The sequence below is a fragment of the Carlito syrichta genome, unplaced genomic scaffold (assembly GCF_000164805.1).
Source record: "Carlito syrichta isolate Samal-C Ts95f unplaced genomic scaffold, Tarsius_syrichta-2.0.1 Scaffold305266, whole genome shotgun sequence".
Classification (NCBI taxonomy): Eukaryota; Metazoa; Chordata; class Mammalia; order Primates; family Tarsiidae; genus Carlito; species Carlito syrichta.
The window spans coordinates 1-14,513 of NW_007249362.1; the positions used below are offsets into that span (position 1 = coordinate 1).

Consider the following 14,513-nt stretch of genomic DNA (forward strand, 5'->3'; position numbering starts at 1 on the left):
GCCCCCCTTGGGGGAGGCGGATGCGGATGCCGATGCGGATGAAGAGGTGGCGGCCGCGGTGGCGGCGGCGGTGGTTGCCGCCGCGGATGCAGATGCGGGTGCGGTGACCGGCGGAGGCTCTGAGGGGAACCCAGACTTTCCCATGGCCTCGCTGTACGTGGGCGACCTGCACCCTGAGGTGACCGAGGCAATGCTGTATGAGAAGTTCAGCCCAGCCGGGCCCATCCTCTCCATCCGCATTTGCAGGGACAAGATCACCCGCCGCTCATTGGGCTACGCGTATGTCAACTACCAGCAACCGGTGGATGCCAAGCGGGCCCTGGAGACCCTGAACTTTGATGTCATAAAGGGCAGGCCAGTGCGCATCATGTGGTCCCAGAGGGACCCCTCGCTCCGCAAGAGCGGGGTGGGCAACGTCTTCATCAAGAACCTGGGCAAGACCATCGACAACAAGGCGCTGTACAACATCTTCTCGGCGTTCGGCAACATCCTCTCCTGCAAAGTGGCCTGCGACGAAAAGGGGCCCAAGGGCTACGGGTTCGTGCACTTCCAGAAGCAGGAATCTGCCGAGCGGGCCATCGATGCGATGAATGGCATGTTCCTGAACTACCGCAAAATTTTCGTCGGGAGATTCAAGTCGCATAAAGAACGAGAGGCCGAAAGAGGAGCCTGGGCAAGGCAGTCCACCAGTGCTGACGTCAAGGATTTCGAGGAAGACACCGATGAGGAGGCTACCTTGCGATGAAGACATCCCAGGAGCCAGCCAGCCAGCAGAGCCAAACCTTGGCTCCCACCCGGTTTACAACCCCCCCTCCCCCACCTTCCCCAACCCACCAGCAGTGTATTGTATTGGGAGTGCCGGTCTCTCGCTCTCTCTCTCTCTCTCTCTCTCTCTCTCTCTCTCTCTCTCTCTCTCTCCCCCATCCCTCCTTCCCTCCCTCCCTTTCTTTCCTTCTCCCGTCCCTCCTTTCCTCCCCCTTCCCTCCCCTTTCCTCCTCCTCCTCCCTTCCCTCTCCCCCAACCCCCTCTCTGCCTCCCTGTCTCTCTCTCTCCCCAATCCCTACCTTCTCCCTCTTCCTCTCCTCTCCTTACCTTCCTCTCCCCCAGCCCCCACCAAGGGCATTGTGAATAATCTTACTAATTCGTGTCATTTGTAAGTTAAAGGCTGCCCCTTCTCCCTGTGGTTTGGTTTAAAAGGCATTTTCATTCTCTCTTTGTGTACTGCACAGGTGATACAATGTCGTGGTAGAAACATCAGAAAGGAGAAGGAAATCAGATGAGGGAAAGCCAAGAGAGTAATTGCTCCTCATGATCCTACTACCCAGAGAGAACCACTTTTACCTTTTTGGTGTGCTGTTTTTCCAGGCTCTCTTTTCTCACTCTCTCTCTCTTTCCTTTCCTCACCCCCACTCAACTTTCCCTTTTAACACCCTGTTATAGAATTGTTCATGTATGTGATGTTTCTTAACCTGCTTTTTCAGCAATGAAAACCAAACAAAAATCAACCCATTGAACTTCTTTACATGTTATTCAACAGGCTTATGAAACGACATCCTCGGTGCCTGCAGAGTGTTTCCAGAGTATCCATGGACCTTAACATTTCTGTAATCATTCCCGCAATGTTGGACATTCAGGTGGTGCCTAGTTTTTCCCTGTGTTTAAAACCAACACTGCGTGCTCTGATGAGTGAATCTTTCTTTGTCAAGCCAAATCTTTGCTAGCATCCCGGTGGTCTCCTTAACTGTGGACTTGCAGGATCCACATATAGACATTTTAAAGACTTTTCCTGTGTGTTGCCAAAAGGCCCCCTTCACAAGCATTGTACCGATTTGCACTTGTGCTGGCCAGCGCAGCTAGTAAAAAGAGTATGCCCATTTCCCCTGCATAGTCTCTTGGTCACTGTAATTGTGTGAGTGTGTGTGTGTGTGTGTGTGTGTGTGTGTGTGTGTGTGTGTGTGTGTGTGTGTGTGTTTACGCACGCGCGCATGCACGCGCTCTTAGCCAGCTTCATGGACTACAAATGGTATTTCTCAGTCCTTGGTTGTTTTGCTGGAATCAAACACTGTTATAACCCCCTTTCCCTGAATCACACTTCCTGTCTTTTTGCTTGTCGTCAGAAATTAATTGAACTTCATTGCAGGAAAAAAAAATCATGAAGCAGACAAGTTAACAGAAAAAAATTGTCATTAGTAATTATTTCTAATGATTACTCATACATTTCTGAAACATTTTCATCTGTACCTGCCCCGTATTTTTCATGTAATATATATGTGAAATCAATGTATATATTGTTTCAATATCTGCTTTTTCACACAGATATATATTATAGACATAAATGTATAGATAGATATTCTTGAACTTCCTTTCATGTCATTAAATATTCTTCTAAAATAGTTTCCATGGCTGTTTAGTTTCAGTATATGGATAGGGTTTATAGAATGATGAATACATGTATATATATATGTATGTATCTGTGTCCATATTTAGGTGAAGCTATGCGGACATATTTGTTTTAACTACTTCCTCATTGTTGCACATTTGAGCTGTTTTAGTATTTTTTTTTAATCCAAACCAAAGCTACCAAGAATATCATAGTGCACAAACCTTGGTTATATTCAAGATTATTTTCTGAACAAACACTGTTAAAAGTTTAGTTGAAGGGTCGTACAATATGGGATGTTTAAAAGAGTTTCTTTTTTTTTTTTTGGTTCATTAACAAGTGACCATTCATAAAAATAGTAGCAGTTTCCACTCATTAGCTACAGAAATGTTGAGAGTGCAACTGGACACCTGGACAATTTTTGAGACTTATAATCACTTCCATATTCTTCTTTTTTTCTTCCCCCAACCCTCTTCCATACTCTTCTAATATTTTATCAGCATAATTGGTGATATTAGATTTTTATTTATTTTGAACATTTATATTTATGTTAATAATACATTATCATAATAAAACCATTTTTGAAAAATATTGGCAAGGAAAAAGTCAAAATCACTTATGATTCTACCACTTGACAAAAGAAAAAACACCTTGGAAGTATTTGAGACATGTGCATAAATAGCTAATACCTCCCAAAATATAATATAGAATGTGTGTTTCATTGTGGGATATTTTTACCATAACTGATTTTATTATCTTTCCAAAATATTAAATATTCTACTACAATTTTGTTTTTACTTAATGTTTCATCTTATGGAAGAGCTATGGTTTCTAAAACCCAGCCCCCTGATATATTTTTAGATAGTTCTAGCTTTTTCCCAGTAAGATTAACTCTACAAGGAACACATTTGTAGGTGAATGTTTGCTGGCATCTAGGGATATTTAATTGCCTTATATACTGAGCTGTCTGTTGCCAAATGCTGCTTCTATAAAGTTTATGCCCATCAACAATACAAGAGAGTGCTTATTTCCTTGGTCGTCATCTTAAGTTAGTAAGTTTTTTAAGTTATAAGAAATTAGTGAGACTTGTGGCTTTTAAAACTTATGTCATTTCACAAGTACATTGCTTTTAAAAGACATGCACATTATATATAAACAACACTTTAAACAGACTTTATACCTTTGCAGTCTTTAGAATCAAACTGAATGTATTCTATACTAAATGTCTATTTTATATATTCATATTTGAATTCTATGAAAATTTTCTTTTTAGCATAGTGTAACTACATTTAAAACATCCTTTGCTATTCAATATTCTCCCACAACTCGCTGCCATTGTATAGGTGGATCAGAATTGTTTTTAAATGATTTCTTCAGTCAGGCATGGTGGCTCACGCCTATAATCTAACACTTTGGGAGGCCGAGGTGAGAGGATTGCCTGAGCTCCCGGGTTCAAGCTCAGCCTGGGCAACTTGGCGAGACCTCACCTCTACAATAAATAAAAAAATTAACCGGGCATAATGGCATGTGCCTGTAGTTCCAGCTTCTTTGGAAGACTGATGCGGAAGGATCACCTGAACCCAGCAGGCTGAGGCTGCGGTGGCCATAAGCAGCATGCCACTGTACTACAGCATGGGCTAAAAAGTGAGTCTGACTCAAAAAAAATTATTTCTTCACTTGGGACTTTCAAGTAGTTTCTAAATTTTTCCCAGAAATCTAAATCTGTGTAGAATAATTTTTTTAGGAGCATTCTTGTATTATTTACTTCAGGTAAGTGCCTAAAAGTGAAATTGAATAGTAGAGGCATTTTAATGTCCTTCAACTGTACCATCAGGTAGCCTGGATATACCAATTTATATTTCCCCAGCACTTTAGAGAATGCTCATTTTCTATACAAGTTCTTCAGGTATTATAAACTTTATTCTTTGCCAATATCTTGCTAGAAAAACCAGACCACGGTTTTTTTCAATTAGAAAAAGTTGGCCGGGTTCTTTGGCTCAGCCTATAATCCCAGCACTTTGGGAGGCTGAGGTGAGTGGATTGCCTGAGTCTGTGGGTTCAAGACCAGCCCGGGCAACTTGGTGAGACCTTGTCTCTACAACAAATCAAAAATTAGCTGGGCGTGGTCGTGCATGCCTGTAGTTCCAGCTACTTAAAAAACTGAGGCAGAAGGATCACTGGAGTCCAGAAGGTCGAGAATGCAGTGGCCGTGAGTGTGCCACTGCACTCCAGCCTGGGCTATGGAGTGAGACTCCAAAAAAAAAAAAAAAAAAAAAAAGATTTGTTTTACTTGCTGTTCAAATAATATAAGTTCATTTTTAAAAATTAAATAGCTTTAGTAGAAAAAATTAAATTCACTAATTCTTTTATTTATATATAACAATTGTCAACCTTTTCGTGTATGTTATAGATTTATCTTTATAGGTTTCATTTTCATTTTGCTTCCTATTTTGATGAACTTGAGTGTTTGTTGTTTTTGGTGTTTCCTCATTCAAACCAAAGCTGCAAAGAATATTTTAATGTACAAATTATTGTCTTCATTCAGCATTATTTACCAAACAAACATTCCTTTTTTGTTTTACTTTTTCTACTATTCCCAGACTTTATTACCAATTGGAATACAGTGAGTTACATTGGAGAATGTGTACCTGAAATTTATCTGCTGAATACAGTGAAAGCATATCCATTATCTGAGAAAACTTGAAGTGTCTTTTTCAGAATCTGCCAAGCAAACATTCTTATAAACAAATTTAGAGTATCCCATTGCTGTTATATAATAATATATGATTTTAATTTTTACACATTTGTCATTGAATAGATGATAAAAGTTTATTTTAAAAATATCAGCAATTTATGATTATAAGGAAAGAAATTTAAAAGTATAACCCTATTCTTACTGCTGCTTTTAATATTTTTGACTTGTACATTTCCAGGAAAATATATATATTTAAAATTGTATATAATACATATATATTATTACATATATTTATATATAAATAAGTCATTCTTTACATTGCTTTAGAATATTTAATAATAAACCTCTGATATTTTCATATTTTTTTTACACCATTTAAAATAGTCTTTGAACGTTTACTGTGCATATGGATTGACTCATTTCTTCATTTCTACATTTTTCAGAAATTTTTTTCTTTTCAATTTTCCTTTAGTTTCAGAAACTGTATTGACTATCGTTTACCTAAATTCACAGTCACATCCATAATTGTTTTAAAAAAAAAAGCTTCCAGAAGAAAAATAAGAGAAATTGCTGAGTATTTTTAAGAATTTATGCTTTGCAGTCAAATTTCCACTTATAAAGTTGTGTCAACTTATATTGTTCCACTCTAAAAGGGTACTCAGCGCTTTGCAAAAGGCTCTGAACTGGATATACAACTTTATTTTAATTTTGCTGTGTTTCCAATGGATAAAAATGTAGTTTATATTTTTAAAGTTGACTTGTAAGAACATCTTTTCTTTCATATCTGTTTGCTGGGCAAACTAATCCTAGAAAAATAATATATTGTTAAATAGTGTGAAGAACATAGCACATAAGCATAATCTTACCACTGAGTAAAAACCACATTTAAAATTTTGTTCTATTACTTTTCATACTTTTATAAATGTAAAGGCACATGTACATTAGTAAGAAAGAACTCTGCAATAGGGTACTCCAGAAATTCAGAACCAATAGTCATATATATATATATATATATATATATATATATAAAACTGGCATACATGGTTATGCAGGCCAAGAAGTCTACTATGTGCAAGAGAACCAAGAAAGAAAAGTCAGTACAGGAGTGGAAACGATAAGCATTTGTAACTTATGTAACTTACTTATACCTTCGAGATCTTCTAGGGAGTGATCACATATACACCACTTCATTTGATGATAGTGTGTGACTATGCATGCCCAACTTTATGGCTTCATGGATCAGATATAACCCAGTTGATGACAACCAGCTCAGGTAAAATGGTAGCTTGGTGGCCCATCGCCAAGTGTTCAAATTCTACTAAGGCCCAGTAGAAGCCCAAGAGTTGACTCTTAAAAGAAGAGCATTTATCTATGAGTGATGACAGAGCTTTGCTCCACAATCTTAAAGACCTGTGCTGCAACTGAATATCACATGTTATCACTCATAGTGGGACCTGAACATTAATCACAATAGCACAAGGGAGGGATCAACAGTAGTTGGTCACCGCCAGTGGAGGGAGGGAAGGAGAGGGGCACATACCTGGTGCCACACCAGGGTAAGTGAGGGCCAGTTGGAGGCCCAAATTTTACCTGCATGTAGCCGACTTGTGTAGTTAATCCTTACCTATACCCTATATCTCTATAATAAAAAAGGAAAATAAATAAATTTTTTAAAAAAAGATCTGTGCTGCAATTCACCTATAGCGACCTGCTAAAGGCTCCAAAAAGCATCCTTATCTGCCACCGACACTTCACGCACCATTGAATCTACTGGATCATATAGCCCAAGTGGCAGAGCAGCCTGCCCAGCAACCTTAACCTGTTGTGGAGCCTTCTGTTCTGGGCCTCAGTCAAACTAGTAGTTTTTCAGGATAATTGATAAATGAGCCACAGTAACACACCCAGATGAGGAACGTGTTGCCTCCAAAATCCAAATAGGCCCACTTGGCACTATACCTTTTTCTTAGTTGTAAGAGGGGCTAGATGCAGCAACTTATCCTTCACCTTAGAGGGGATATCATGACAGGCCCCACACCATTGGACCCATAGAAATTTCACTGAGATAAAAGATCCATGAATTTTATTTCTGACTTCTCACCTTCTGACAGACAAATGTCTTACCAGTAAGTCTAGAGTGGCTAGTTTTCACTTAGTCTGTGCAATTGGTATAATGTCGTCAATATAATGGGCCAGTGTAATAACTTGTAGAAAGGAAAGGTGATCAAGATTATTTTGAATTAAATTCTGAGATAGGGATTTAGAGTTTCTATATTCCTAAAGTAAGACAGTGAAGGTATATTCCTGGCATTGCCAGCTGAAAGTCAACTGCTTCAGGTAGACCATATTAAGATGAGTCAAACATGGGGAAAAATGCATTTGTCAGATCAATAACTGCATACCAGGTACCAGGAGTTCTGTTAATTTACTCAGTCAATGAATCCACATATGGTACAGGAGTTGCAACTGGAATCACCACTTGGTTAAACTTATGATATTCCACTGTCACCAAAATCTATTTGTCTTCTACACAGGTGAAATAAAAGAGTTGAATGGGAAGGTAGTGGGAATGACGTGTCACTCTTGGGTCTTTCAAGTTCTTCATGAAGGTACTAATCTTTGCAGTTCTTCCAGGGATGTATTACAGTTGATTTATTATTTTGCTAGGAAGGGGCAGTTCCAATGGCTTTAAATTGGCCTTTTTCACCACAGTATCTTTCACTCTACAGGTCAGAGAGCCAATGTGAGGATTCTGCCAACTGATAAGTATATTTACTCTAAATGTATATTCTTGATCTGGTTAAATAACCATAGGATGGGTTTAGGACCCGCTGGACCCACAGTGATATGGACCATTGATCAATTGACCTTCATAAGCTGTTACTCTGATTGGAGGGCCACAGTGATGCTTTGGGACTACAAAAATCAATACCTGTTCAGAGCCAGCGTCCAACAACTATGTCTGCAAGATCTTATTATCCTCTGTTTCCCAATGCCCAGTTATTTTGGAAAAAAGCTGTAAGTTCTTTGGGCAAGACTGGGAGAAAGATTAACAGTATAAATTTTCAGTAGTGTTCTGGGCTTCTTCTTCAAACAGACCCAATGTCTCCTTCTTTCAAGAAGCTTTTGTTATGTAATCTGGGAATTGATTAAAAGGCATGCTGTGACTCTTTTTATGATTAAAGCTAAACTTTTGTTCATTTGACCTAAAACTTTTCTGCTTATACAAATCAGGTAAGAATATACTAGGCTTGTTATGTATTTCAGTAGTAGGAACAGCATGCATGATCCATTAACCAGTGCCATAGATTTGTTTGGGTCAGACTATTCTGGTTGTTGCTTTGACTCTGTTGGCCATTATAGTAATCACACTATCTTAGTCCATTTGTATAACTATAACAGAATACCATACACTGGATAATTAATAAATAAAATGAAATTATTTATGTCATGGTTTTGGAGGCTGAGGAGTCCAAGATCAGGGCACTGGAATCTTGTGAGGGACTTCATACTGTGTTGTCCCATTGTGGACGGTAAAAGAGTAAGACAGGGTGAGAGCAAGTGAGCAAGAGGAGTCTGGACTCACTTTTATAACAAAGCAGCTCTCAAAATAACCCATTTGCATGACACCATTAATTCATTTATGAAGGTAGAACCACAGTGACCTAATCATCTCTTAGTAAGCCCCACCTTTCAACAGTGTTACATTGGGGGTTATGTTTCCAGCACATTAATTTTGGGGGATGAAAAGAGACCTAGGTTTCTATAGAAACCTAGAATAAACTTAGTTTAGCATAGTCTTTTTTCCTCAGCATAGCCACTTTTTCTTAGACTTTACTCCTGACACGCATTGAATCTAGCACGGGTTAAACATAGATAAATTTCCAATAGGCAGGTTTTAGGAAGTGTTCAGACATTCTACTGAAGGCCAAGCTGGCAGCCTACCCCATCCCCTCGGCAAATCTATATCAGATGCAAGACAAGGGTAGTCCAACAGTCCAACCTTTCAGTTCATGGTTTAGCATAATAACCTCTAGGAAATTTTCATGTGCCTTGTTAAAAGTAGGTCAAAGATCACCCCTTGGCTGGCTAAAGTCATAGAAATTGTAATAAGACCACCTGGAAAAATCCCTCCAAGTCCAAATCCCCAAGTTAACCTAATCAGCCCTTCGTGATCTAGGTGACATGGACATGACCCCCCACTACCATGGCAGTAATCATGTGACTAACCCACCCATCTGTCTGCTGTCCTTCACCTGACCTCAGTACCTGAGCTTACCTGACCCTTCTTGATGACGTGGAGCAGACCACTAACCAATTACCTTAATGACCTTCTCCCATCAAAAGGAAGGGTTAAAAGCATTCAGCCTTGGGCACCCAGGGGCCATTGCTAAGCCATTGCCTTGCTAAGCTATGGTGTGGTCATGTGTTCTTTGAGCTATGGCCAGGATGTGTTTTCTTAAGCTTTGGCCCCCTCGCACACCTTAGGGAGGTGAATCTCCCCTTTTTCTCTCTAATTTACTTTCTAAATAAACTATATTTTCTCATCTAACTTCTATGCAATTCTTTGCCTCTTTCAGTGTTTAATTGTACACTACATACCCACACCTCCAACAGGCCTGACCTAACATTCTAGAGGCCCTGCTGGGAGTGTGCCCTAACATTTTTGGAGATCCCACCAAAATCTAACAGGGGATGCATTAAAACCATAGCATTTCATCCTTGGTATCCCAAATTAATATTCTTTTTACAACTCAATTACATTTATTTCATCCCAATATCCCTAAAAATTTTAACTAATTTCAGCACCTGCTCAAAAGCCCAAAGTTCAGAATCTTATTTAAATCAGATGAGTGAGACTCAAGGCACAATTCCTCTCTAGGTGCAAGCCTGTGAAATCAACAAGTTTCTTGCTTCTAACATATAGTGGTGGGATAGGCATAGGGTAGACATTCTCTTTGCAAAAGGAGAAATAGACCAAAAGGGTAACTGCTCCCAAGTAAGTCCAAAATCCAGCAGTTAAAACAGCATTAAGTCTTGTAGCTTCAGAACAATCTCCTTTGTCTTTATGTTCCATATTTCTGGCACATTGGGGTAAGGGTTGGGCCCCCAAGGCCTCAGCCCAACTTTATGAGGTTTTTGGGCTCATTTCACCCAGTAGCTCTCATGAATCAGAGTCTCATGCCTACAGCTCTCCCAGGTTGATGTGGCAAGCTGATAGCTCTATGGATCTGGGGTCTTGGGAGCAGCTCCAATAAGCTATGCCCTAGTAGGGACTCTGTGGCAGCTGCAATCCCACGTTTGCGCTCATCATTGCCCAAGTAGGGAACCTCTGCAGTGGCTCACTCCTATGACAAGTCTCTGCCTGGAGGAGCAGGGCCAGGCTGCTCATGACATCCTTTGAAGACTAGGTGAAAGAAGCCATACACTCACAGATTTTGCATTTACCACATCTGTAGAATTGGCACCACATAAATGCCATCAAGGTTTGTAACTTTTAGAGTAGTCTTTCAAGCAACACTTAGGCTTACTTGAGCCATGACTGCGACATCCAAGGAGTAATAGGCCAGAATGCAGAGAGCAGAGAGACAAAGCAGCTTCAGCCTATGGTGAGTGGCCCAGGGCTATATCTCAAAAATATTCTGCTTTCCTAAAACTTGGAAACTGTGATGGGAGAGGCAGCCCAAAAGTTCTCTAAAATGCCTTCAGAATTATTCTCTCATTGTCTTGATCATCTTTCTGTTCATTCTAATTTCCTCAGCAAACTGTTGATTGGCCACACCCTTGTTTTGCTCTCCTAGACAAGTTTTTTTGTTCTTTTCATGATCATGCTAAAATTTTTCAAAACAGTTCTGTTCTATTTTTCTTTTAATTATACATTTTCTCTTTAAGTACTTTTTTCTCTCTTACAACTTACTGTATACAGTTAGAAGTAGCCATGTAGCTTCTTTGATATTTTTCTTAGAAATGTTATAAATCAGATTTTCAAGTTCATTGCTTTTAAATTCAATCTTTTATATAATCGTAGGGCATGGCCATAGTTCAGCCAAGTTTCCAATACCTAGTTTCTTATTTCTATCTGAGGCCTCATCAAGCAATCAAATATGGATGCCTTTTCCATCCATATTTCTACCAAAATTCTGATTACACCACTTAAATAGTTTCTAAGAAGTCTCAGACTTTTCCTACAGCTGTTCTCATATCCTGAGTTCCCATCAGAATTGCCCTTAATGCTCCATTTATGGCAATCTGGGCTTTTTTTTCTAGCCTGTTCCGCCTACTCTTCCAAATTGTTCCTGCCTCTAACTATCACCTAGTTCCAAAGGCACTTCCTCTGTCAGGTATCTGCTATAGCAATAGCCCACTTCTCAGTACCAATTTTCTGTTTTTTATTTTGTGTTATTACAAGAGAATACCACAGACTGGGCATTTGCAAGGAAAATATATTGATTTGGATTATGGTTCTGAAGACAGAAGTCCAAGAGCATATACTGGCATCTGTTGAGAGCCTTTATGTTGTGTCAACCTATTAGGTAGAAGGGCAAGATAGGGTGAGAGCAAGTGGTAAAAAGATGACCAAACTCACTCTTAGAACAAAGCTACTCTCTAGATAACTAACCCACATCTACAATAATGACACTAATCCATTCATGAGGACTTCCCTCATGATCTAATCACCTTTTATTAGGCTCTACCTTTCAACACTATTGCATTGAGGATTAAGTCGCCAACACACTAATTTTGGGGGACACATTCAAACCATAGCAAACACGCACCTTGCCTTTAGTGGTTGAATGCCACCACTTGGTCCTCTCCACCATAGGATCCAATTACTCCCTGTTAGGGTCACACACTCCCAGCAGACCCTCACGAAAGTTAGGTCAGGCCCGCTGGGGATGTGGGGTGTCTAGTGTGCAATCCAATGCCACATGAAAGATGCAAATAATTGCACAGATGTTAGATTGGAAAATATAGTTTATTTCGAAAATAAATTAGAGAGAAAGAAAGAAGAGATTCACCTCCCCAAGGTAGGGCCAAAGCTAGGAAGCATGGTGACAGTCAGCACAAAGAGTACATGGTCACACCAGAGTCTAGTAAGGCAATGACCAAAATGGTTGCTCATGGTTGAGTCCCTTTAACCATTTCCTTTGGATGGGGGAAGGTTATTAAGATGATTGGGTGGTGGTCTGCTCCACATCAATCACAAAGGGGCAGGTAAGCACAGGTACTGAAGTCAGGTGATGGACAGCAGGCAGATGGGTGGGTTAGTCGCAGGAGTCTTAGATCTTGAGGTCACCAGACATTAGCATTTCATGCCCTCAGGTGGTGGGCTAGATGGGAAGAGACAAGGGGAGGGAGTTTTCCTGCAAGAGACTTTGTCAGTCATTTGCAATCCACAAACTCCAGAAGTTGGTCCATTATCATTTCTATGGTTATGCCCTTGCATCTTGTATCTTGCATCTTGCATCTGATGGAGATTTGCCAAGGGGATGGGGTAGGCTGCCACTTGGCCTGCAATAGAATGTCTGAAAGCTTTATAAAGCCTGCCTATTGGAAATTTGTCTAACTATGACTAACCTGTGCTAGATTCAAAGCATGTCAGGGGTAAAGTCTAAGCAAAAATGGTTGTGCTGAGGCAAAAAGGCTAAACTAAGTTTAATTTATGTTTCTATAGGTACCTCCTTTCGCTCCCCTCACATTTGGATTTTTCAATTCAATGTTTATGGTTCTCATTGTGAGGCCTGGCCTACAGAGAAGAGTGATTACAGAGCACTTCAAGAATGCCAGAGCTCTCCACAAATTTATACCTCAAAGTATTGGTGAAAGGAATGTCTTCTGGATTTTTGTTGTGTGATGAATAAGTCTTAAGTGACAAATCTACTCTAACAATCCAGTCTCCCCAAGCTTTTGAACCACTTTTTCTACATTAAACCGAGCCATGGCTGGAATTTCCAGTTTACTCATTGTGGTTTAACATTTGGTTCATGTTTTATGCATCCAACCAAACTATGTCTAACTTCCTGAGCTACAATATTATATGAATAATCTCTGCTTAGTGAGCCCATATCAATAAACTTGACCAGACCCAACTTTATATTCCTTCCACCATTATTTCACATGTTCTGAGAATTCTGGCTTTATTATTAGAAACTTCAAATAGTTCTTTTGGATGAAATGCAACTCCTTATAGGTCATACATTGTACCTAACCTTAGGAAATTTCTGGGACTTGAGTTTAGTTGTAAACCTAGAATCAAGGGAGCAGGATGGGAGGGAGTCCTTAGGGATCCAGCATTGTATTTCATGGAAATTGTCTAGGGGAGGCTATTATCATTTCCTTGGGTAATGCAGAGTTAATCCTCTCAGATTGAGGTGGAGTGATACTACTGTGAGTAGGGAGGCCATTTTTACAAAGGTTGAGAGGTTCACTTCCACTAAGGGTGGAGAATCTCTTCAACAGGTAAAAAAGTCTCATCAGAATTTAAGAGCTCAATGTCCCTGGCTTCATCAGAATCTTCTCACAAATCCCCATTCCAATGTACAAGATTTCATTCTTTCACAATCAATCCCCTCACTTTAACACTAGGAACTCTACAAGCTTGGGAGTTCAAATTTTCTTGTAATTCAGCCCATTGCATGATGAGGTTGCACATTTAATTTTCAGCAGTTTCTATCCTATAACTATAGGTTAGGAGGTTCTACCTCAGGGCATACCTAGAAGCATTTGTATGTTTTGAGTGGAAAATTCAAATCCTTAAGTTCATTCTTCTTTTCCACTACTTTGTCCAGTGATATTATAAGCAATCAACTTATATTATTATATTTCTTTGTATTCCCAGATGTGTTCAATAATATCATATACAGAGTGATTTAGCTCCTTGCTTTTTATGTGATTGATTAAGAGTATTCAGGGAAGATATTTTGCATATCTCTATAAACAGTTCATGCCGTAAACTGTCATTGCTTTCTTTACTACTGGAAATAGAGCAATTCATGTTTTTAAATTTTATTGAATTAGACAGGCAATTTCAGATAATTCAGAACTAATTCAGAAATCTCATTTACAAAATTTAGTTTTTCTAGAAGCACTCGCTGTACAAAATTTGTATTAATCAGGATCCTCCCAAGAAACAGAAAAAATAAGAAATACATATTATGTAAATTGGATCATGTGATTAAAACAGCTGATAAATTGTACCATCTGCCATCTGCAAGCTAGAGAATCAAGAATGCCACTGGTATATTTCAGTCCAAGTCTGAGGGGCTGCTGGTGTAAGTCCCAGAGTCCAAACACCAGCAGCAACAATGTTTACAAGCAGGAGAAGATAAATGTCCCATATCAAAAAAATAGAGCAAATTCACCCTTCCTCCACCTTTTTGCTCTATTTGCGCCCTCAGTGAATTTTATGATGACCACCAACTTTGGTGAAGGCAACCTTTT

General features: G+C 39.6%; 1 protein-coding gene across 1 annotated transcript; it reads left to right on the top strand.

Moving 5' to 3' along the window:
* The first annotated feature begins 16 nt into the window (after positions 1–16).
* LOC103263797 (polyadenylate-binding protein 1-like 2) lies at positions 17–808 on the top strand. The gene has a single exon (XM_008061460.2). The coding sequence runs from the start codon at positions 143–145 to the stop codon at positions 743–745; it is 603 nt and encodes a 200-aa protein (XP_008059651.1). The 5' UTR covers positions 17–142; the 3' UTR covers positions 746–808.
* The last annotated feature ends 13,705 nt before the right edge of the window (positions 809–14,513 follow it).